At 51.8% G+C, this 22,779-nt stretch overlaps 1 protein-coding gene and 3 non-coding genes across 6 annotated transcripts; all 4 read left to right on the forward strand.

Moving 5' to 3' along the window:
- The first annotated feature begins 15,952 nt into the window (after positions 1–15,952).
- LOC129500878 (Friend virus susceptibility protein 1-like) lies at positions 15,953–22,196 on the forward strand. Of its 3 annotated transcripts, none has more exons than XM_055311761.1 (5): positions 15,953–16,030; positions 17,955–17,999; positions 19,166–19,332; positions 19,616–19,659; positions 20,059–22,196. In XM_055311761.1, the coding sequence occupies exons 3-5, from the start codon at positions 19,325–19,327 to the stop codon at positions 20,991–20,993; spliced, it is 987 nt and encodes a 328-aa protein (XP_055167736.1). In that variant the 5' UTR covers positions 15,953–16,030; positions 17,955–17,999; positions 19,166–19,324; the 3' UTR covers positions 20,994–22,196. The 3 variants fall into 3 exon arrangements, with proteins under 3 accessions (XP_055167736.1, XP_055167735.1, XP_055167737.1); XM_055311762.1 differs by lacking the exon at positions 15,953–16,030 and adding an exon at positions 17,386–17,404; XM_055311760.1 differs by lacking the exons at positions 15,953–16,030; positions 19,166–19,332 and adding an exon at positions 16,359–17,404.
- Positions 17,784–17,875, forward strand: LOC129501110 (small nucleolar RNA SNORD88). Its single transcript, XR_008662672.1, has one exon. It is a non-coding gene; the product is annotated as a small nucleolar RNA SNORD88 (small nucleolar RNA).
- LOC129501109 (small nucleolar RNA SNORD88) lies at positions 19,435–19,528 on the forward strand. The gene has a single exon (XR_008662671.1). It is a non-coding gene; the product is annotated as a small nucleolar RNA SNORD88 (small nucleolar RNA).
- LOC129501108 (small nucleolar RNA SNORD88) lies at positions 19,897–19,987 on the forward strand. The gene has a single exon (XR_008662670.1). It is a non-coding gene; the product is annotated as a small nucleolar RNA SNORD88 (small nucleolar RNA).
- Positions 22,197–22,779: the final 583 nt, after the last annotated feature.

Genomic DNA, 22,779 nt, shown 5'->3' on the forward strand with positions numbered 1-22,779 from the left:
GGCAGGGACTCGAGACCAATTGGCACACCAGTTCACACACATTGGGCCCGACCCTGCGCTGGGGCAGTGACGCAAGGAAGGGTCAGACTTAGAGGTTGTGAGGTGCCCACGTTTTACTGTGGTGGAGAAGTAGGGAGGGCAAGGGGGGAGGAAATCTTATCGCACACCACGCCTTTCTGGGGGAGAGGCCGTTCTCAAGCGGGGGGGGGGGGGGGGGCGTAGCTACATTAAATGCTGGAACGCACGCATAGTGTCCCACCGGGGGTGTGACTGGATCTCCTGGGGCAGGACTGGCCCTCAGAAAGCGAGGGGTTCCCACGCTGGAGGGCACCTTCGGGGCGTGGCCTGAGTGGGCTAGGCACCCGGAGGGGGCGGTGTCACACTGCAGGGGTGGGGGCAGCTCAGGCTTCAGTGGGCGGGAACAGAGCTGCAAAGGGTAGGCCCCAGCTCGAGGGGTGGGGTTTTCTCGGAAGGCAAGGCAGGTTCTTTGGGAGTGGAGCTTCGAAGGGAGGTCTCATCTCGGGCACGTGGCCACGATGATGGGGTGGGCCCGCTATCCTGACTGAGGTCACCGGCAGCATCCTGAGACGCTCGGGTGCGCCTGCTTAGAGAGTCGCGGAGGTGACTGCGTGGGGCTGCTGCACCGTGTGCTTGCGGTCCGCGGGGACGGCTGTTCGGACTCGCGTCTCTGGCTCTGCTGCTGCGAGGCCCACCGACGATAGCTCACCCGCCGCTCCTTGAAGGACGTCCCTTGGCTCCACATGCCCAAGTGGTTGAAGTAGTTCAGAGCTCCTGGGGGCCGGGGGGCTAGTGGGCCCTGGAACTCCAAGCGCCGCCCTAGGCCCTGCCTCTTCCCACGAGGCCGCCTCCCCTCGGGTCCGCCCCTCTCCCGGTCCCTTGCCCTGCCTCGAGTTCTCCCCGGTTCCACCCCCTGCCCCCCAAGCACCCCCTCTTCCTCCCGAGTCCCCGCCCTCACCGACCCACAGCATCAAGGCACCAGCGCCCCAGCACAGATAGGTGGTCACCAGGTAGGACACCTGTGGCCTCGGCTTCAGTGTCTCGCAGTTGACTACAAAGAGCGTCATACTGAGAATAATCAGGAACCCTGCACTGGGGTGGGGCCAGAGATGGACACAAGAATGGACAGGGATCCCAGGACCCCCCAAAAGAAAACAGAGACAGAGACAGTTTCTCCCTTCCCACCCTGTGTGACATGCGATGCACACACACACTCAAATGACAGACATAAAGACGCCCGGACAGAAGTGGAAAGAACAGGATGGGAAACAGGAAGGAGAGGGACCTACCCCTACACTCACCTCGACTGAGAAAGTAGAATTGAGATCCATGCAGAAAGAGTGGGGCAGAGACCCCAAGAGACATTCAAACACAGAGACCCAGCACATAGCAGGACAGAACCTTAAGACAGCTCTCCCCAAAGCCAAAAAGAGAGTCCTGAGGAGAGACACCGGTGGGGGCGGGGAGCGGGGCAGGCACCCCTTCCCCCAGGCCCACACTTACCAATGCTGAAACTGAGAGAACTGAAGACAAGGTCAATCTTACTAAGGCGTTTGAAGCCTGGCCGGAAGGAGAGCCCCATGGCCAGGAGGAGAAAGAGACACAGGGTCAGGGCCAGCATCATGAATCCCATGCTCATATGGATAAGAACTAGGAGAGGAGGAAATGCTCCACAGTCATCCACACACAGTCTCCAAAGTCACCCTCCAATCTCATCCCACTGACATCCCCATGAGCGGTCAAACAGATACCCCCAAAAGTTTGGCTACAGATATCCTCAACTTCACTCCCACTCCTGTTACCTAAGTCCCTTCCTAGAAACCCCAAAATCACTCTCGCTCTCACAAAGTCACCCCAGGTACCTGTAAAGTCAAAATGATCCCCAATTGTACCCTCAAAGTTGTCCCAGATCACCCCCACCAACCCCAAAGTCAATCCCAGAACCCCCATAATCAACTCCACCCATACTTCTAAGGCGACCCCACAGATGACCCAAGTCACCCCCACTCACATCCTCAAAGTCACCCCACAGAATCATCTCAATCATCTCTAGAGTCATCCCGACAGAAATTTTCAAAGCCATCCCACTCAAACTCCCAAAGATATCCCACAGAAACTCACAATAATATCCTCTATATCATACCAGACACCCCCAACGACACCCTCAAAATTACCCGACACTTTAGTTACCCCCAGTCTCTAAAGTCACCCTACTTCTGCTAAAAAAAAGTCTCTCCGTTTCACATCTCAAGGTCCCCTAGGCATCCCATTTACACTCCCAGAACGTCCCCCAATATCAGTCCCATTCACATCCCAGAGCTCCCTACAGACATTCTCCAAATTACCCACCTTGATCCCCAGAGCACACACATATGTACACCCAAGAAAAACTTCCAGATAACCTAAAACCACATAATCACTCTGTTTAAGTTACTATGTACCCAATACACGAATAAGAACAAGAATTTTGTCCCCTTCTGAGAATTACGTCTCTTTTTCGCCCTTCCCTACATTGCCTACTTTTTGAACAGTGTGAGCCTGCTTCAGCCAAATAAGCTAAGACTCCATCTGCTTTGTTTCTGGCAAACTGTGTATCTTTCACACATAACCAGAAACCTACCCAGAATGTAAAAGCTTAGTCATATATACGGAATAGCAAGATTCCTGTGGGGTTCAATCACAGAATCCCGGTAGAGGGCTGCTCATGACATATCCTTGCCTTCTGGGGCCACAAAAAGAGTCATATGACTCTGGCTGTGCCAGTCTCAGTGCCCCACAACCCAGGCCATGGTGACTGGCCCAAAGATGGGTACATGAGCAAAGCCAACCAGTCAGGCTCTGCCCTGGGACTTTTTCTAACTGAAGCAGCTAAGGGCTTTTTTCCCCTAGTCTATAGGATTGTGAGCCTCTGCCTGAGCCCTGGACCCAGTTTGAAGGGGGCAGGAGATCTGATAGAGTAAAACTAAGAAAGGAACACAGACAAGAGTAGAGGAGAAAGAGTTGAGATGACATTCAAGTCATCCCAGAGACTAACCCATCTTGTGGTTTGGTCAGAAGTAGACATTTGTGGCATAAGCCTTAATGCCCATCCCCACTTGCACCTCATGAGTGCATTGCATTGCTCTGGCCACTATATTGGGTTTGGGGTACTCGTGGGACCTGATCACACAAGACTTCTGCCAGAACTTTTTGTGTTCTTTTTCCTGCCTGACCTGAGGCCCACATTGTTAGCAGTTCTGCCAGTTGTTTGTCTGTCTGCTCTCTGATCCATTCCCCACCCTCCCCTGTTCTGTATTGCAAGGACTACATTTCTGAGCCTCCTTTGCTCACTAGCTTAGCAGTATGCTTGGCTAATGGGCAGCACCAGCAGAAGACTGGCTCTGGAAGAAGAGGACAAGCCAGAGCATTTATTTCCCTCTCACTAATGCCACCACCACCACCACCACCACTACCACTACCACCACCTCAGCTGGTGTCTTTAGCAGTAGCCACATTTTTTTTCCTGTGATTCTAGCCACCTCTCAGCAAATCCTACATGAGTCTATGCCTTCCAGATGGCTCCAGCTTCCGGGCTCTGCTAATACCACCACCTCCCTTTGTTCTGTCTCTATCTTTACTACCCTCTGAAGCATCTAGAATGATTTATTTTCTTAACTAGATCCTGACTTACCACTATATGGAATGAAGCCAATTCCAGTAGCCAAGAAATCTAGAGATAATAATGACCCTGGGATCATGACCCAAGCTCAAGGCAGATGGTTAACCAACTGAGCACCCAGGCGCCCCATCCTCTATGTGTTTTAACTTGCTTACTCTTCAAACAGTGCATGATCTGGGATCACTACCACTGCCATTTTAGAAACAAGGAAACTGAGGTACAAAGAGGTCAAAGATTATGACCAAGATCACCCAGCCAACGAGTGGTTGAGCCAGGACCCACACCCAGGCATTCTGGTTCCATGTTCTGTTCTGCCCCTGTTGCAGTGCTCAGAAGCACCAGTAACACACAGAAATCTACAGGGAAGCAAAATGTTTCTGAAGGAGCTGGAAATCCTCTTTTGGGTTTTTTTTTAATCATCTTGTTAAAAAAACACTGTTTTAAAAAATGAGGGAGAGGGACACCTGGTGGCATAGTCAGAAGAATAACTGACTCCTGGTTCCAGCTCAGGTCAGAATCTCCAGGTCCTGAGATCAAGCCCCATCTCAGGCAACAGGCTCAGCACAAAGTCAGCTTGGGACTCTCTCTCCCTCTTCCTTTACCCTGCCCTCCTTCACTTGTGTGCTCCCTCTCTCTCTCTCTCTCTCTCTCTCTCTCTCTCAAATAAATAAATAAATATTTTTTAAAAGTTAGGAAAAGTGGGTGCCCAGGTGGCTTAGTCAGTGAAGATCTGCCTTCGGCTCAGGTCATGATTCCAAGGTTCTGGGATGCAGTCTTGCATTGGGTTCCTTGCTCGGTGAGGAGTCTGCTTTGCCCTCTACCCCTCCACCCTGCTCCTGCACTCTTTCTCTCTCAAATAAATAAAATCTTTAAAAAAAAAAAAAAGGAAAGGAAAGAATGATGGCATCTTTAGCCATCTAACCATGAGGCAGATTGGTTTTTGGCCAATTGTAATGTTCTTCCCATGCCCCAGGACAGTCCTACTTCCCTGTTTCCTCAAAAGCCACATATAAGGCCAGGAAACTCCTTCACAAGGAACTTCAGAGAATCTCCAGAGACCCTCCTCAGAATTCCAAACATTTCCCCCAAGAGCATCCAAAGAGCATCCCCTAGAGATTTTCCCCCTCTAATCTCCTGAGACACCCCCTCCTTTTAGTACTACCCCGTAGCCTGTCCAGGCTCCTACTGACCGGTCACTTGGCCCAGGTTGGCGCACTTATGCCTCCCGCAGTCTATCCAGATGCCCAGGTAGCCAGTGTAAGATCCCTGCAAGTAGGCCAGACGTCCATCCGCCACGCTGAGCCCCAACAAGGTTGCAAGGATGCTGAAGACCAGAGACCAGCCCCGCAGGATGAACTTGGGGTCCTCCTCCCAGGAATAGGCCACACTGGCTGGGAAAGAAGAGAGTTCTGGGGACCAGGTTCCACCTATGACCCGCTGCTGCATGCTAGTCTCCATTTCTAACCACAGCCACATCTCTGGCCCACCCACACCTCACCTTTTACTCCATTCTCAATCCTTCCTCCCACAGCCATCTCCTCACCCCCACTCACACCCCAGTTCCAACCTCAGCCCCATCTCTGATTCCAAACCCACCCTCACTCTCATCTCTAACACCCAACTCAGCCCCCTGCACAATCCCATTTGAAGTCCAAACCTAGTTGTTTTGTCTTCAGCTCCCCATCTTCCATTGCCTGTCCCCAAAACCCCAGCTCCATCTCTACTCTCCACCTCACCCCCTTATCTAGAGCCCTGTCACAAACCCCAGTCCAGGACACACACTGCTACAACATCCAAAGTGTGTTTGTGAGTCTGAGACTCATGGTGTCGACAGAATGAATGCAGGTAGTGCACTCTGCATTCACCAAGCCCCTGTGATCCTGCCAATCTTCCCAACTGACAGGGACCCCTGCTCCCCATCCCTTGCTCACTTACCCCCAGTCACACTAGACTTCACAGGGTCCCTCTCACACCCAGAGCTTTCCCACCTCAGCACCTCCACACGTGGTTCAGGCTGCTCCTTCTGCCTGGAGCACTCTTCTCCCACCCATACCCAGTCCACCCTAACCACTCTACATCTCAGCTCCCACAGCACTCCTTCCATGTCTCCTTCCCGGAGCTCCCCCAGCCCAGTCCAACCTCAATTCATGGCAAGCTCACCCACCAAATGCTCCCACTGTGCCAGATGCAACTCTCTCCTACATTGGCATCCCACAGACTTGTGCTTCCCTCCTTATTTCACTAGTTTCTTCACTACCAGTCTTCCCCATGGACTTCTGTGATGGCTGGGAACAAATTTCTTCTGTCTCCCACTGCACGCTCATCAGCTGGTACGGAGCTATGCTATTTGTTCAGTTAAAAAGGTCAGGATCAGGAGCGCCCTGGTGGCTCAGTCGGTTGGGCATCTGCTCAGCTCGGGTCATGATCTCTGGGTCCTGGGATCGAGCCCCATGTCAGGGCTCCCTGATCAATGGGGCATCTGCCTCTCCCTCTCCCTCTCCCTCTGCTGCTCCCCCTGCTCATGTTCTGTTTCTCTCCCGTATGAATCAATAAAAAATCTTTCAAAAGATAAAAAGATAAAAAGGTAATGAGTGAACACAAGAATAATGTACTGGTGGGTGCATTCATAGTATCTAATTTTCTTTTTTGGTTTTTCTTAAAGATTTTTTTATTTATTCATGAGAGAGAGGCAGAGACATAAGGCAGAGGGAGAAGAAGAAGTCTAATGCAGGACTTGATCCCAGGACCCCAGATTCAAATCCTGAGTCGATGTAGATGCTCAACTACTGAGCCACCCAGGTGCTTCTCCATGGTATTTAGTTATAGTAATTCCTTCCCATATTTCTGTGGCATCTCTCACTGTGGATTTCAGAGATGTTGGGTATGTGGGTGTAGGACTTGAGAAGGAATTTGGGGAATGGAGAAAGTGGAGAGTCAAAATCAGTGTCTATGAAGTGTAAAAAATTCAGTAGGTTTTTAATACAATGGGTTCTATGTGCTTTTACTGTTATTGATGGACTCCATCCTTATGACACCCCTCTGAAGTATCATTACCTCCTTGGACAAATGAGGAAACTAAGGCACAGAACCGTTGGTTACTCATGTAATCAAAGACATCAACGTTGGTGAATTTTTCTTTTTTCTTTTCTTTTCCTTTCTTTTCTTCCCCCATATCCTCCCACCCCGTCCCCACCCCCTACCCACAAAAGGCTACCACAAATGCCCAAAGGAAGGATGGGGGGGAAACAGAAATTTGAATAATCTCCACCCCTGGCTGGGAAGTCTGAGTGCCTGCATTCCCATCAACCTCTTCAGACCCCTTCTCAGGCTGTGGCTGGTCCACTACCCCTCCCAAGCCCAGACTGCAGGTCACTGAGGGTAGGGAACAGGTCCAACATCCCTGGGTCCCCAAGGCTTCAGGAAAAAGGTGAAGAAAGACAGAAATAGAGGAGAAAGAGAGACATTGAACTCAAAAAGGGAATAAAAGGCAGAAATTGATTCAGGGAAGGCCCTGGGGTGTGGGAGGAGGGGCAAGTCGGAGGAGGGCCGTACAAATTCAGATCTCAAGCCTTCAGAAACTAAGAACTGACGTCAGAGATGCCATCAGAGATGCCAGTGTCCCAGCCCACGCTCAGCCCTGCCCAGCCCTGCCCCTACTCTGGCCTCTGCCTGGTCACTCCCTCCCACCCCCAGCCCAATCCTGACATCTCTCAGACCCAGCCATGACCACTTCTTGGCCCAATCCTGACCCTGCCAATACCCCACATGGAAGCCACCATAACCCAGTCAGGCCCCCATGTCACTCACACAGGGTAGAGTATGAATCCATGGCCAATGTCCTAACTTCCTGGAATCTCTCCAACTGTCATGGAACCTCCCCGTGCCCCCAGCTGTAGGTCAGACTGAAGCCCCAAGGCCTAACCCTGGACCGCAGGAGAGACCAGAAAGCACAAAAGAAGGGTCAGAGAGATCCAAACCACAAAGAGCAGAGCTTGAAGCTGGGAAAGAGACCAAGAGACTTCCACATGGCCATGAAGGTGCCTGGAAGGAGGAGCTAAAGCAATTGGCAGTTTTTTTAGTGTGTCTGGGGACTGGCCTTTCCCTGTATCTCCACATGTCCCAGAGACCCGAACCTGACCACAAGAGCACCCAGCCAAATGTCCTTCCAGCAGCTCCCACAAATACCCAAGAGGAGACCCAAGGCTTTCAGTCCATTCTTCACAGTCGCCGGGTCAGCATCCAGGAACCCCTGCCCATTATCCATAATCGCCGGGTCAGCATCCAAGAACCTCTGCCCACTATCCACAATCACCGGGTCAGCATCCAGGAACCCCTGCCCATTATCCACAATCGCCGGGTCAGCATCCAAGAGCCTCTGATAGTCACCAGTCACTGGGCCAGTACCCATGACACACCATCTGTTATCAACAGCTGCCAAGTCAGTATTGAGAATGCACCAGCCACTATTAGTGGTCACCAGGCCAGTATCCAAGGCGCACCGTCAGTTACCTACAGTCGCTGTTTCAATACCCGAGATGTTCCACCCATTTTCCAAACTCCCTACATCAACACCCAAAACTCTCCGTCAATCACTCACACCCCATTGTCCAATACGGAGTCAGTTATCTACAATAGCAGTCGAGCCAGTAGCAACGACAGCTGGCCAACAAGCTGGAGTCCCCACCTAAGCATTCAAGGCCTCACATTGCCAAACCAGGCCAGAGTCAATGTCCCCCCTTCAATTACTCACAGCCCCACGGTCAGTGTCAAAAGCGTCGATTCAGTCATCTGGACCTCCCAGGAGATTTTCAAAGACTCTGTGAACAGCTCCCAATTCTACCAAAATCCTCTAGACAATATCCAGAGCACACAGACAAGCATATCCACTGAGATGGATTCTGCCAGGTGAGAGGCAGAGGTCTAGGCAGTGGGCCAGGTTCTGGGCTAGAATTTGGGGAGGGCAGCACTCAAAGGTCAAGGATCAGAACCAAGGCCAGTATGCTGGAGGCTGAAGGTTGGACCCAGTTGTGGCCGGAAGCTGAATCTGAAAGTTGGCCCTGGGGAGGGCTTGGCAAAAAGGCTGGATCTGTGATTGACTCAACCTGGAAACAGAATGTGGGGGTGGCAGGGTCTGGAAACTAGATCTGGAGGCAAGGGAGCTTCAAGGCTGAATGTGGGTGAGCAGGTTCCAGAGGCAGGACTTGGGGGATACAGGGCATGGAGGACGGACTTGGAGAAAAGAAAGTCTGAAGGCTAGACTGGATGGGACAGGGTCTGGCAGCTGGACCTGGGGTGGCTAGGGTGGGTGGCTGGGCTTGGTGCTGACACTGGTGGTGGGTGGTTTCTGCTACAGGTTTCAGAACAAGGGTAGACGCAGGCATTCACAGCTGCCCCTGGCCTGGAAGCTGCTGCATGGAGCCAAGAAGATCAGCCACCAGGTGAGCCTGGCTCTGACCCTGGCTGGCATGGTGATCATCAGTCTCATCTCTCTGGGCCAGCCCTGGATGCATTTCCAGGTGCCACTCGCACCTCCTGGGCACCCTGATGGCTCCCTGACCATCTACATCAACACCATCTTCTTTATGCAGTGCCCTGACATCTACTGCGTACAGGAGTACGACCAGAATGCTTGTAAGGCCTGTTCTATACTCACCATTCCAGGAATTCATCTTTCCTTTTCATCCCAGGGACCCTTCTCTGCCTTCCCTGGGATGGGCCTCACTGCCCCTGGTTAGTCTTCCCTTCGCTTGGTAGTTCTCACTACCCCTGGATAGTTATCCCTTCCCCCAGATGGTCCTCACTGCCCCAGGACCATCTTCATTGCCCTGTGCTCATCTTCAACTCCATTAACACCCAACCTCATAGTCCTCAGAACCCTAGGATCTTACACATTATCCTGAGGCTCTTTCACCTCTGGAAATCTGCCCTCATCACACAGAGCTGGTTCCTCAATGCTCACCCCACCTCTCACTGCCCAAGAACCCATTCTCATTGACCCAGAGGTGAGCCCTCAATGCTAAAGGCATCTGCCTCAATATCCCTTCTCTAGAGCCCAATTCCAATTTTCTTAAAATGGGGATGAAGAGTTTGCAAGGGAGAGGGTTCATGAATATTCCCAACCTCTTTGGGGACCCTCTCCCCCATGCTCAGAACCCAAGGGCCTCTCTTAGCATTCCTGGTCTTCTTCCTTCCCCAGACTTGTTGGACTTTGCCTGGGCCTTTCTCATCCTTGCCAGCATCGCTAGCTTCTTCCTCTGCATCATACTTATAAACATCATCTTCTTCACCAGCTCCAACTTGCGCATGCTGGACTTCTCCAACGTCATCATCAGCATCCTGGCAGGCATGGCTCTGATATTTTTCCCTAGTGCCCATCATGATACCCAATCCCCTCCACACCACATTCTATATTCCAATCCCTTCCCCATCCTCACTTTCATTCCCTATCCCAAACCATGTCCCTCCAAATCTCCAATCCATCCCAATAAAAAATGCGAACTTCCAATACAACCCCATCTCCAGCCCCAATACCAGCTTCCACTTCGCCTCCCATCTCTATCACCAACAAATCTCAAACTCATCCATTTCTCCTTTTGGAATGTCCATCCCCATCCCAAACTGCTCTCCAACTCTATGTACTTTTCAAACCATCCCTATTGCCATCCCTAACCCCTCCAAATCTCAATCTCCAACCCAACCCCATACCTAACCCCCCTTGACACTTGTTCCAAACTCAACCCAACCCAATCACCTGTGAACCTCACCTTCAAACTCAACCACAACCCATCCCCAACTCCATCCTCCATCCTTCTACTTCTACCCACCTTTATCCAAAACCCATTTCCAGTTCCAACTGCATCCCAAATCCTGTCTCCCCACCACCAGCAGCTCTGTGATTTGGTTCAAGCTACTTAATCTTTCTGAGCCACAGTTTTCTCATCTGTAGGATGGGGATAAAATTTCCTACTACATGGAGGTGTAGAGAGGATTGAATTAGAAAATGTTGGCACTTGATAGTAGCTATCTAATTTTGCCCGAGTCCTTACCATGACCATCCTCCCACCTGACCCAATTACTCAAATTTGAGACTCTGATTAGAACAGGCTAGTTGAAGAAGAGAAGGAGGAGGAGAAGGAGGAGGAGGAGGAGGAGGAGGAGGAGGAGGAGGAGGAGAATGACAAGAACAAGAAGAACAAGAGGAAGAAGAGGAGGAGGAGTCTAGTTTCCCATTTTCCTGACAAATCTCACTTTTTAGAAAAGGAGGTGGAGCAGCACTTTAATTTAGAAATGAAGGATATTATGTTCCTGCCATTTGTAGTATTGACCACAACTTTTATTTGTATCAAGAAAACATTCTTGGAGAGTGATAGCAAAGCCAAGAATAGGAAACACTCAACTTCCTGCTTCCTTGTGTGCAAATAGCATTTATCCAATTTGTCTGGTAGCTCTTTCCAATTGTTGAAATATAAGGTACAAAGGGTAGAAAACACCTGGGTTTTATGTCATCTAAAATGACATTTTTTTACAAAAAGAAACAACCATCTCTGATCATTCCTTTTAATTAAATGAAGAACATCTCCTGTGTTATTTTTCAATAACATAACGAAAAAAATCACCCAGAGTTTCACTACCCAAAATTTTAAAAGTTGAAATATCCAAAATGAGTGGGTTTCTTGTTCACTTCTTCAGAAGTCCAAAATTAAGGACCTGATACAATGGCAATAATCAGTCTCAATTCTTGTGGGCTTACAGTGTGTGCCAGGAAATGTGCCAATCTCAACAACTTCTCATGATAGCCCAAGGAGATGAGCCCTATGGTCATGCCCACTTTACCAGTGAGGGAAATGAGGCTCGGAGAGAAGGAGTGGTTGCCCTAAAGCAAGAAGGAAAGGCAGGACAAGAGCTTTGGTCTGTTGGCCCCAAAGCCTATGGTTTTAACACCACCATGGCCGGGTGAAAGGCAGACTTGTGCTTCCAATGTGCTCTACCATGACATTGTCAGGAGCCTGTTTTCCTGCATGTGTGCAGAGGTACAGGGAGGCAAAAGACAGTGGGAGAATACTAAGCAAGAGCCAGGCAGCCACACAACTATGGGCATCGATCTGCACACACCTGATGCCCCACTTCCTAACACCTGTACTCATGCAGGGACCAGCATTGTATTGGGGATCCTGTTCTACCTGATGCAGGCCCATGAATTTCTACAGGAAGGCATGACCTACAGGCTGGGGCGCAGCTTCTACCTGGCATGGATCAGCGTCTTTCTCTTCCTGATGACTGGTCTGGGTTGGGATGGGATTGGGTTTGGGCATGGGTTTTCAGGGATACAGACAGGGATTGAGTGGGATAGAATTTGGGATGGGTGGGTGGGTTGTGGACATGGCTAGATCAGATAGGATGGAGGTGGGAGACAGGATTAGGGAGATGAGGGTGGGGATGGGTGGGCATGGGACCAGAAGTGGGAATGCGGTTGGGTTTGGGTTTGGAAATGGATTGGGGACAGGGGTAAGGGTATGATTGGACTTGGGAGGGAATGGGGATCAGAGGCAGGCTGTGATTCTACTTCTCACCCCCTCTGCTCTCTTCCTTTTCCAGGTTTCTTTTCCTATCTGAACTACATGAATTTCTGGTCCATCCTGGCGCTCCAGGCCATCTGGACTTAGAACACCTCTTCAGGCCTGCTCCCATAGCTTCCTGCCAAGCACATGACAACCCTACTCTCTAGTCCTCTGCCCCAACTGAGAATCTCACCTTTTTCAGTATCCTCCAGATCCTCCCACTCAGATTAATAATCAATATGTTTAAATAATCTATATTTTTTGCCCAGAATGTTCTCTTAGCTCAGTACCTTGTAAGTGTTCTGGGGCAATACCATCGCTCCCTGGGCCCATTCCTTGGGCCCTCTGGCGTTGAGGGACAGGTGAGAGAGGTAGCTCAGGAGAAAGACATTACAGGATACATGGCCAACAAACAGACCGATTTGATGGTTCCTGGCATAAAACACAGGTGGTGCCAAACAACATTTGTTGAATAACTGATTCTCTCCAGGCCTTTAGGGCTTCATCTTTTAATTTCATGACCTGCAATAATGTGCCCCCTCTTTTTTTTCTAAAGATTTTATTTATTTATTCATGAAAGACAGAGAGAGGCAGAGACATAGGCAGAGGAAGAAGCGGGACCCAATCCCAGGACCCCAGGATCGTGACCTGAGCCGAAGGCAGACACTCAACCACTAAGCCACCCAGGTGCCCCTAATGTGCCCCTTCTAAGGCAAATTCTCCTGGCGCCCACACTTTACCTCCTGTCTTGACCAGCAGCCCCTGTCACCACCTCCTTTTGTCCCCTAACACACCCACACCAGCACAGGGCTATTCTTTTTGAAAATTATTTATCCATCTACCTTTTTTTTAAGATTTTATTTATTCATGAGAGACACACAGAGAGAGGCAGAGACATAGGCAGAGGGAGAAGCAGGCTCCATGTGGGGAGCCCATTGCAGGACTCAATCCCAGGACCCCGGAATCACAACCTGAGCTGAAGGCAGACACTTAACCACTGAGCCACCCAAGTGTCCCCCATCTACCTATGTAGCATATTTTTGCTATCAGAGTCATTTGTTGGGCAGCCCCAGTGGCGCAGCGGTTTAGTGCTGCCTGCAGCCTGGGGTGTGATCCTGGAGACCCGGGATCAAGTCCCACATCGTGCTTCCTGCATGGGGCCTGCTTCTCCCTCTGCCTGTGTCTCTGCCTCTCTCTCACTCTCTCTGAATGAATAAATAAATCTTAAAAAAAAAAAAGAGTCATTTGTTGAGCAGAACAAGGTTGAAACTCAAGTACAAGTTTATCTCACTCCCTGGGTCCCTCTCAGGGTCTCGATTTGGGGGGTCCCCTCTACCTCCATCTCACACAGTGGTTAGACTCTAGGGGTTGAGTCTAGGCTCTGCCACTTATTAGTGCTGTGACCTGTGTCCAGGTGTTGAACCATCCGGTCTGTTTCCTCAACTGTAAAAATGGGGAAGATGACAGTACCTCAACCTAGATGGAGTTTTTTTTTTTAATTTTTTTTATTTATTTATGATAGTCACAGAGAGAGAGAGAGAGGCAGAGACACAGGCAGAGGGAGAAGCAGACTCCATGCACCGGGAGCCCGACGTGGGATTCAATCCCTGGTCTCCAGGATCATGCCCTGGGTCAAAGGCAGGTGCTAAACCGCTGCGCCACCCAGGGTTCCCCCTAGATGGAGTTTAACATAACACCTAGTCCATCATATGTGCTCTTTGCTAAAGAGCAAAGCGTTGCTAAAATAATCCTTCTGCTTCTCTCCCACAAAAGGCTCTCAAATTTGTTCATCTTTAAATGGAAATTGAGCTGCAAGTATGTGGCAGACACTGGATCTACAGCAAGGATCAACCTAGACACAAATCCTTGTTTTTACAGCTTGACATTTTGCCAGAGAGGCAAAAATATATGCCCACAAACAAATAGATATGTTAAGGATAAGTGCTATGAGGAAAAATAAAGGAGGGGAAGAGAGGCAGGTCTGGGACAGGGTGGGAGCTGCCTGCCAAGGTGACATCTGAGTAGACACATGACTGAAGAGAGGAGAGCCATGGGGATAGACTGGAGGAAAGGATTCTTGGCAGAGGGAACAGCAAGTGCAAAGGTCCTGAGGTACAAATGTCCTTCCTTGGCACGTTCCAAGAAGACTAGGGAAGCCAATGTGCTAGTGCAGCCAAAGCAAGGGAGAGGGGGACAGGGGTATAGGAGGAACAGGGGCCAGGTCACTCTGGGTCTTGTGGGGCACAGTGAGGGCTTTGCTTTACTCTGAGTGAGGCAAAAGCCAGTGAGGGGAAAGGTATCCTTTTCTTGCCAGAAGCGTATAGGTTACTTCCTTTAACTTCATACCATGAGCTTCATGGGAGGCATCTCCTCACCTGAAGTAAGAAAACAATCCAAATGACAAGGGAGACCAGGTAAACAACGTGTGTCCCACTCACAGAAGGGAATGCTTTGTCACTGTTTAAGCAATGAGGTCACTCTGCATGCACTGATGGGGGGGGATTATTTATGGGACAAAATGGAGTGGGAGGAGTGCATCTACCCATAACACGTGTATGTGGGTGTATAGCCATAAAGTAAAAAGTCTACACATCGACAGTGGCGATCTGATGGATGGGTTTGAAGTATTTTATTTATTCATGAGACACACACAGAGAGAGGCCGAGACATAGGCAGAGGGAGAAGCAGGCTCCCTACAAGGAGCCCGATGTGGGACTCAAACCAGATCCCAGGATCAGGCTCTCAGCCAGAGGCTGAAGCTCAACCGCTGAGCCACTCAGGCGTCCCAAACCAAAGTATCTTTAAACTGACATGATCGTAAGCATTTTTTTTTTCCAAAGATAAAAAATGAAACACCCCAGATGCTTGGGTGGCTCAGTGGTTGGGCGTCTGCCTGTGACTCAGGGCTTGAGTCCTGGGATCAAGTCCCGCATCAGGCTCCTCGCAGGCAGCTGCCTCCCCCTTTGCCTATGAGCTGGGATTTGAATAAATAAATAATATCTAAATAAAATCTAAAAAGAACGAATAAATAAAATCTTAAAAATATTCTCATGAATAAATAAAATCTCTAAAAAAAATAAAATAAAAAATAAAGAGAGCTCCAACTCTACCAAGAATCCAAGCCCCAGGTTCTAGATCATTTAAACTACTGGGAGGGAAGGGGGGTAGCGGGAGCAGGGGGTCCGGCCCTCACTCAGCCCGGGAATCCTGGCCCCCAGCCCCCTCCTCACTCCTCTAGATCCAGGAGCGCAGCTTTCCCGCTCCCGCGTCCAGGCACCGATCCCTCCCCGCCCGGCGCAGGACCAGCCTCTCATTCTCCACCACGCGTGCGCGGCCCCGGAACGCCCCCTGTCAATCTCCGCGCTGGCCGCGCCCCCACCCCGCGCCGGGTCTCCGTGGGGGTCGGCCCCGCCCCTCGCACCCGCCTTCGCGCGGCTGCCGCGCTGGCAATTCCAGTTGCCTCTGGGTCTGGCCCGGTCCTCATGCGGGGTCCTGCCCCTTTCCAGCCCGCCATGGCTGCTGTCCTCCGCATTGCCTGATGCCCGTGACAGGACAACGGGGCCCGATATCCCACTACTCCTTTTGTCCGCCTCCAGGGACAACATCGGACGGTCCGCTCGGGAAGATTTTAGCGAAAACAACCGTGATTCGCTTCCCCAAGTGCCAAAGGGGGGGGTCCGCCCCCGGCGCGCGTGCTGGACGCCTCTGGGCGGAGCCCGGGCGAGCGCGTGTGGCGGGCCTTGCGAGCGGCGCGCACTATAAAGCGGGACTCGAGGCCACCGGCGCTCGCTTTGGAGTGAGTGAGGGGCTGGTGAGCTTTGTTTGGCCTTTTGGCTCCTTTCCGTCTGTGCGGGTGGGCGTTGGGGTCTGGGCCGCCCCCATCAGGGGACGGAGTTAGGGCCCCTGGGAGACCCCGGCGCGCCCTCAGAGGCAACCTGGGGTCCTGTGCAGAGCGGGCGGTGGCGGCCCTTTGGGAGCCTTCACGGAGGGGAGGCCTCCTGCCGCCGGAGCGCGCCAGGGCCTCCGGGGCCACAGCGCCTTTGCACCGCAGCCGGGCTGCGCCATCTCTGCTTCCCACGTCGCAGGGCTCCGCCATCTTGGCCTTTTTTTCTTGGGGGGCGGAATGGGGGAGGGGCGGAGGGCGCGTGTGACCCTTGAGTTCTGCTTTCTGAGGTTTTCCACGCCTCTGCTGGCTACATGTGTTTTCCTCGGGCAGTCGCTGTTTTTGCCGATTCCACGTGGCTGACATTCTGTGCAACCTAGAACAAAGGTGTACAAAGGTGTTGGAGGGGGAAGAGGCGGGATCTCGGGATTTCGAAGGAGTAAGGGGGAGCGGAGCCTCGAAATGAATTACCGGGTTGTTTCTGAGAACCACATGGGTGTGGCCTTAGGAGAAAGCAAGTGGGGCATTTGCCCTCTGGAGTCAGGATGACACGGTCCCTCCAAATACCAGAGTTTGTGTTCGCTCCCTGCATCAGTTCTGTGAAACGTTACCTCTGGGCTAGTTGGCCCCGGGGTCTCGGACGCCCGTCTCCTGAGTGCCGAGAAGGCCCAGCCCCCGGGCAGCTAGCTCGTGTTCTGTCTCCCAACCACCACCCAGCAAAAATTCTGTCTGGCGGAGCCTGCTGTCCCTTCAGGCAGCCACCTGGAATACCGCGGGCTTCACCCGAACTATTGGCATGTCGCGAGGGAAGGATTTTTCTCCTCCATCCCTGGCGCGCCTTCTCGCAGTTGTCCGATGTATTCCTCTTTCATGTTTTATCATTAAAATCCTCAAGCGTGGCCAGGAACTAGCCAGAAGTTTCACACTTGTAACATTTTGCCATGTTTGCTTTTTTTTTTTCCTTAAGATTGTATTTATGTATTCATGAGAGACACGGGCAGAGGGGGAACCAGGCTCCCACTGGGGATCCCAAGACGCCGGGGTCACGCCCTGAGCCTAAGGCAGACGCACAACCGCTCAGCCACCCAGGTGTCCCGTGTTTGCTTTGTGCTTTGTGTGTGTGTGTTGAAAGCACGTTTTGAATCTCACCCAATATCGTTAATACTTTATCTCCAAAATGATGCTGTCTCCTGTGTGCTTTGTGTTTGTAGAGCCGGAGTCCTCTCCAAAATGTCTTCCTCTGCTGATTTGTTCCACAGCGGTTGCAGTAAAGGGTCCCTGGTTGTTGTATGTGCTGCTTATATCCTAGGGGTTTTTTTCCCCTAGAATAGCTCCTCCTTTTTATCTCCCAATAGGTTCTTCCAAGGGATGTGCATTTTAGCCACTTTCACTGTTTCGGGTGACTAGCAAGGGTAGCTGAATGGTGAAAATCTGTAAAGCTGGGCAGGGGGTGATAGACACTGGGTTTTCTCCATGTAGTGGGTTTGGACAGTCCCCTGTGGACTTGTGACGCTGGGGAGGTGGTGTATCCTGTGTGTCTCCATGGGGAGAGTTGGGGGTTTTCATACCTTCCTAATAGATTTTGTGTTTCCCAGTCTTTGAGTGCAGTTAGTTTGGCCTCCTTTCCTGAAGATGATCGGCCTTGAGACTGGTTGTAGTGGGGACCGGGCCTCCCATGATGTTCAGCACTGGGCTCCTATCACCCCTGAGGATGCAGTGCCTCCCAGGACCTTTGACACCTGGGGATCTGAGAGGCCCTGGTTTTGAGGTCTCTGGACCCCTCCCCGCCACAGACTGTTTCTTCCTCCATCCTAACCAAGTACTTCCTGTGTTACAGGTGTATCTTCAAGCTGAGGGACCACCCACTACCACTCCCATCTTGGTGAGAACCCTTGCTTCCACTCCCTAGCCCCACCCCCACCCCCCAGTCTAAAAAACATTGATTTGGGATGATTTCACATCAGATTTCTCTGGGACCTAATTTATGTGTCAACATTTGTGCTGGGGATTTACACGCAAATCCTGGTTCATTTATAGCAGTGGAAATCTAGCCAGAATGGGCCTGGGTCCAAATCCCAGCTCTGCTGTTCATGGGCTTAGAGAGCTAGTCAAGCGATGGCTCTCCTGAGCCTCAGTTTCTATATCTGTAGAGCAGTTTCTATATCTATATATGTTAGGGGCGTATGGGCCTGAATCCTCCGCACAGTTGGGGGAGGGACAGTGATGTTTCCTGCTTTCAAAGGTAAGGGTCGAATTGGAGAATACATGGATTGTGGAAAGAAAATAAACGTGTGTTTATGTTTCAAGAAAAAGGACTAATCCAAAATCTAGTTTTCAGAGTCAGCAGAAGAAAAGAAACAAGCTGGCAGCATTTATCACTGTTGATAACAGGGTTTTGTAGATTGTATCTTGAAGCAGAGATTGTCTTAAGAATCCTGTGTGCATAAACTGATACAGTTGTTAAAGTAATCCTTCATTTACACAAAACCATTGTGTAAACCATTCTCCATTTATCTGGAAAATGTTTCACAAGTGTTTCAAAGAACTAAATCATAAAATGGGTGTAAAGACCTATTATCTAAAAAGAAACAGGCTGTTCCTAGGGTGTCAGGAACAGAAAGAACATTGGCTGTTGTGATAATAGGACTGGGAGTGTATTCTCTGGGGTCCTTGGAGGTTTCAACTCTTGCTGACAGGCACTTTAGGGAGGAAAAGCTCCTTTGTGTGATGGGTGAGCTCAGACTGCAGATCAGGAGTACCATTCTGAGGGCCTGAGGTGTCCCCTGTAGAGCTCTGAACGGTTGCTGCTGCTGAGAAGGAAGATCCGGGACAGTGGGGTAGGAAACTGCCATTTGTATGGCGGGGATGATGAGGGGAGGAAACAAGAACAGAACTGGAGGCTTTGGAAGATGCACAAGAACAGGCTTGAGGTGAGAGCAGAACAGATGTGGGAGTGTGTTCAGTAGGGTGCTTCTTGGAGCTGAGCAGAGGAGGGAGGACCCCCTTCACCTCACTGGTGTGCCAGGCAAATTTCTTCCCTTTTTCCAGGAGGAGAAACAGCCCCGGGGTTGGAGGCTGTGGGGTCAGGTGCTGAAGGCAGTAGCTGCAGATCATACAAGTGGCACCCAGGAATGAGCCACAGTGAGGGGTGGTCAAGAAGAGAGGAGGTGGTGAGGAGTATGGCATCAAAAGGCATGTGACACCCCAATGGCCAGGTATTGTCATTTGTCCTACCTGGATGAGCTCTTGCTGTCGTTCCCTTAGGACTGTAGACAGGTGGCTTTGGGACTTGAGTGAGGAGGAGGACAAGAGCATCGGGGCCCCTGTGATGTCCAGCACTGGGCTCTGACCTCCCCTGAGGACACAGTGCCCCCCCAGGGACCTTTGACACCCAGGGGTTCTGAGGGGCCCCACTCTGGGGAGGGAGGAGTGGAGGGCCACGGTTGCCACTCCCCAATGACCTGCTCTTCCCCCTCTCTGACCCCTTCCTGTCTGCAGGTGGTTCTCCCAGGAGTCACAGGCCCCCACCGTTCCTGTCCTTGGTAAGAACAGGAAAGGCTTTGCTCTCAATACCATAATAATAATAAATTTATCATAAAATCTGTAGGTTATGGTACTATAAAAGCAAATGCTGAGCATTTACTCAGAGCTGGGCCTAGTGCCAAGCACTAAATTGACTTCTCACAGTATCCCTAGGAAGAGGGGGTGGCAAGAAGAGTTGGTTACTGCAGAGGTCGCAGTAATGCTCACTGTCACGGCTTCTGAAGGGGCTGTGCTTGGGACCCCCATGATGTCCAGCACTGGGCTCTGACCTCCCCTGAGGACACAGTGCCCCCCAGGACCTTTGACACCTGGGGATCTGAGGGGCCCCCCACTCTGGCGGGGAGTTCTAGGGGGGGGTAGCTGTTTTCCCACCTGATGACTTCTGTCTTTCCCTGAAGCTCCTGTGGCCACACCCCTCCGGGCTTCCTACAGTTCCCTGCAGGGGACAGCTGTGATGATGGCCGAGAGAGCCCTGGCGCCTACCCAGATAGGGCGGGGGGACCGTTACTACACATACACCGAGCTCCTGGCCATCTCGCGGCGCTTCAAGCAGAACCCCAATGAGCTCATGATCACCTGGATCCTGCGGGTGTATGACCAGGGAGGCCCAGCCCTGTCCCTGAATTCTGGAGAGCTGGCCCTGCTGGGTGACCTGACCAGCGATGCCATCTTCAACTACCGCTGTAAGACCCTGCGGGGTGGCTGCAAGACGCTGCTCACCTGGCTGCTGCTGGCCTGGCGCCAGCGCTGGGAATCCTTCCTGCACTTCGAGGCCACCGAGCTGCCCTTCCGCCCCTGGACCACCATGGAGGAGGGCATCCAGCTAGTGAGGGAGCTGGGCATGCTTGACTGGATCTACCGTGAGCCACCGTCCCCTCCTGCAGCATATCAGGGGCCCAGGCCTGCGCCCGAGGATGTGCCCTTCACACAGGGCCTCCAGCGGCGCCTGCTGACAGCTGCACCCTCTGAGCTGCGGCTCTCACTGGTCAGCCTGCTGGTCAAGGGCATGACTGTGCTGGAGGCGGTGATGGAGATCCAGACCATCGCCGATGTGGGCCTGCTCTGGCGCCAGAGCCAGCCAGGCCGAGCCAAGCTCATGTTGGGGCCCAACCCAACACGCAAAGATCTCATGGGCTGGCTGCTGAGCCATGGCGTGCCCAAGGAGAGGGTGGACAAGCAGCCCACCAAGGTCCTTCTGGAGCTGTATATTAAAGAGGCCAAGCGCAGCCGCAGCCACCCTGCCTACATGCTGGGGGAGGAGCAGCCCCCACCACCACCCTACTCAGACCAGGCCTGTGGGGAGGAACCACCTGTGCCCGTATGTCATGACTAGGCCTCCCAGGCCTGGTCTTCCAGATGGTTCAATTCCAGGGGAGACACAGTCTGAGCCAGTGCCTCCCAAGCACCCGCAGCATGGACTGAGGACTGGCCCATCTGCCTGTTCTCCAGCTTCCCTGGGGCAAACCGCCCCATTACTGTATTTGAGGTTCCCAGAAGAAAAGAATGTTCTTGCCTCCTGGCCACCCTATAGGTGTCTCCAGCCAGAGCATTGGAGGCCAGCAAGCTAGCTGGTGGCCCTGGGCTGGGTGCCTTATTTCCCCAGGGCACAACCTGCTCACCTGCTCTGTTGAGGTCTGGTACATTTCAATTTCAGCCTGATTAATTGGCACACAGGGTGGGCACCCAGCCCTCTGCCACACGGGCCCCCAAAGCACTACAGGCCAAGTGGGGAGACCCCACAGCCCATGACATGAAAGCACCTTGAAATTTGCACCCTTTTTCTTAAGGTATTTTTAAATGCAGTGTTTTTATCTAATAATTTAAGCATATGCAACACTTTGGTTTTAACGGATGCTTTGTTCTCTTGGAATGGCGTTTCTCTTAAGACTTTTTTTTCCGATTCCTTTCCCTTTTTTTTTTTTAATTTTTTTTTTAATTTTATTTATTTATGATAGGCACACAGTGAAAGAAAGAGAGAGGCAGAGACATAGGCAGAGGGAGAAGCAGGCTCCATGCACCAGGAGCCCGACGTGGGATTCGATCCCGGGTCTCCAGGATCGCGCCCTGGGCCAAAGGCAGGCACCAAACCACTGCACCACCCAGGGATCCCTCCTTTCCCTTTTTTTTTTTTTTTTTGTTTTGTTTTTGTTTTTTTTTTTTATTTATGATAGTCACAGAGAGAGAGAGGCAGAGACACAGGCAGAGGGAGAAGCAGGCTCCATGCACCGGGAGCCCAATGTGGGATTCGATCCCGGGCCTCCAGGATCGCGCCCTGGGCCAAAGGCAGGCGCCAAACCGCTGCGCCACCCAGGGATCCCCCTCCTTTCCCTTTTAAAGTGGACTTTTGCTGTTTGCCCACCTGGAGAGGGGGCAACCAGCCCCATCTGATTTCTCTAAGTGGATGTGTGACCTCTGACCAGCCAGTGTCTGTCACAACTGGGTTAAAAGTGTCAGCATCAAGAATCAGGTTCATGACAGATGGCCACCATGGCAGGCCATGCTAGGCACATTGCACTAATTAAAAAGCGTGAGCATTGCTGTGTGTGGACTGTGGTGTCTGACTGGGGTTTGTCGTCCTGGTGTGAATCTGAATCCAGAGCCCTCCAGGGTGAAGGTAAGGATCATGCACAGCGGCCTCAGGGAAGCCACCATCTCTGCCTGGGCCATTCCAGCATGCTGGGAAGGCTGAGCTCCTACTTGGGCCGCTCACAACTAGAACTTTTGGGAATGATGCCCCTCCACCCAGAAGTGCATGGAGGCGTTCTGAGGCCCTGTGATCACTCCATACCTGCAGGGGCAATGATGGGCAGGGCCCTATGAATTTCTGAGACCCTGCCCCCTAACCAGAGGTGATATCAAGGAGGGAAGTTGCAAGCCTTTCTAAGCTGTTAAGACGGCTGCTGGCCCCAGTCCAACCCCACCCCAGCCATTTCCACCACCCATTCCAAGGAGCCTTGCACCTTACTCCCTCCAGAAGGATATTTGGGGTCCTGGTGGTTAGGAGTAGCTATTGGCTATAAGCCCCCACCTCACCTCTGACCACCTCTCAACTGTTCCATCTAATGGGCACCTGCTGCACTCCAGGCTCCTCACTGATAGAACAGTGTCCACACAGACCC

This window comes from Nyctereutes procyonoides, unplaced genomic scaffold (genome assembly GCF_905146905.1).
Source record: "Nyctereutes procyonoides isolate TBG_1078 unplaced genomic scaffold, NYPRO_anot_genome, whole genome shotgun sequence".
NCBI lineage: Eukaryota > Metazoa > Chordata > Mammalia > Carnivora > Canidae > Nyctereutes > Nyctereutes procyonoides.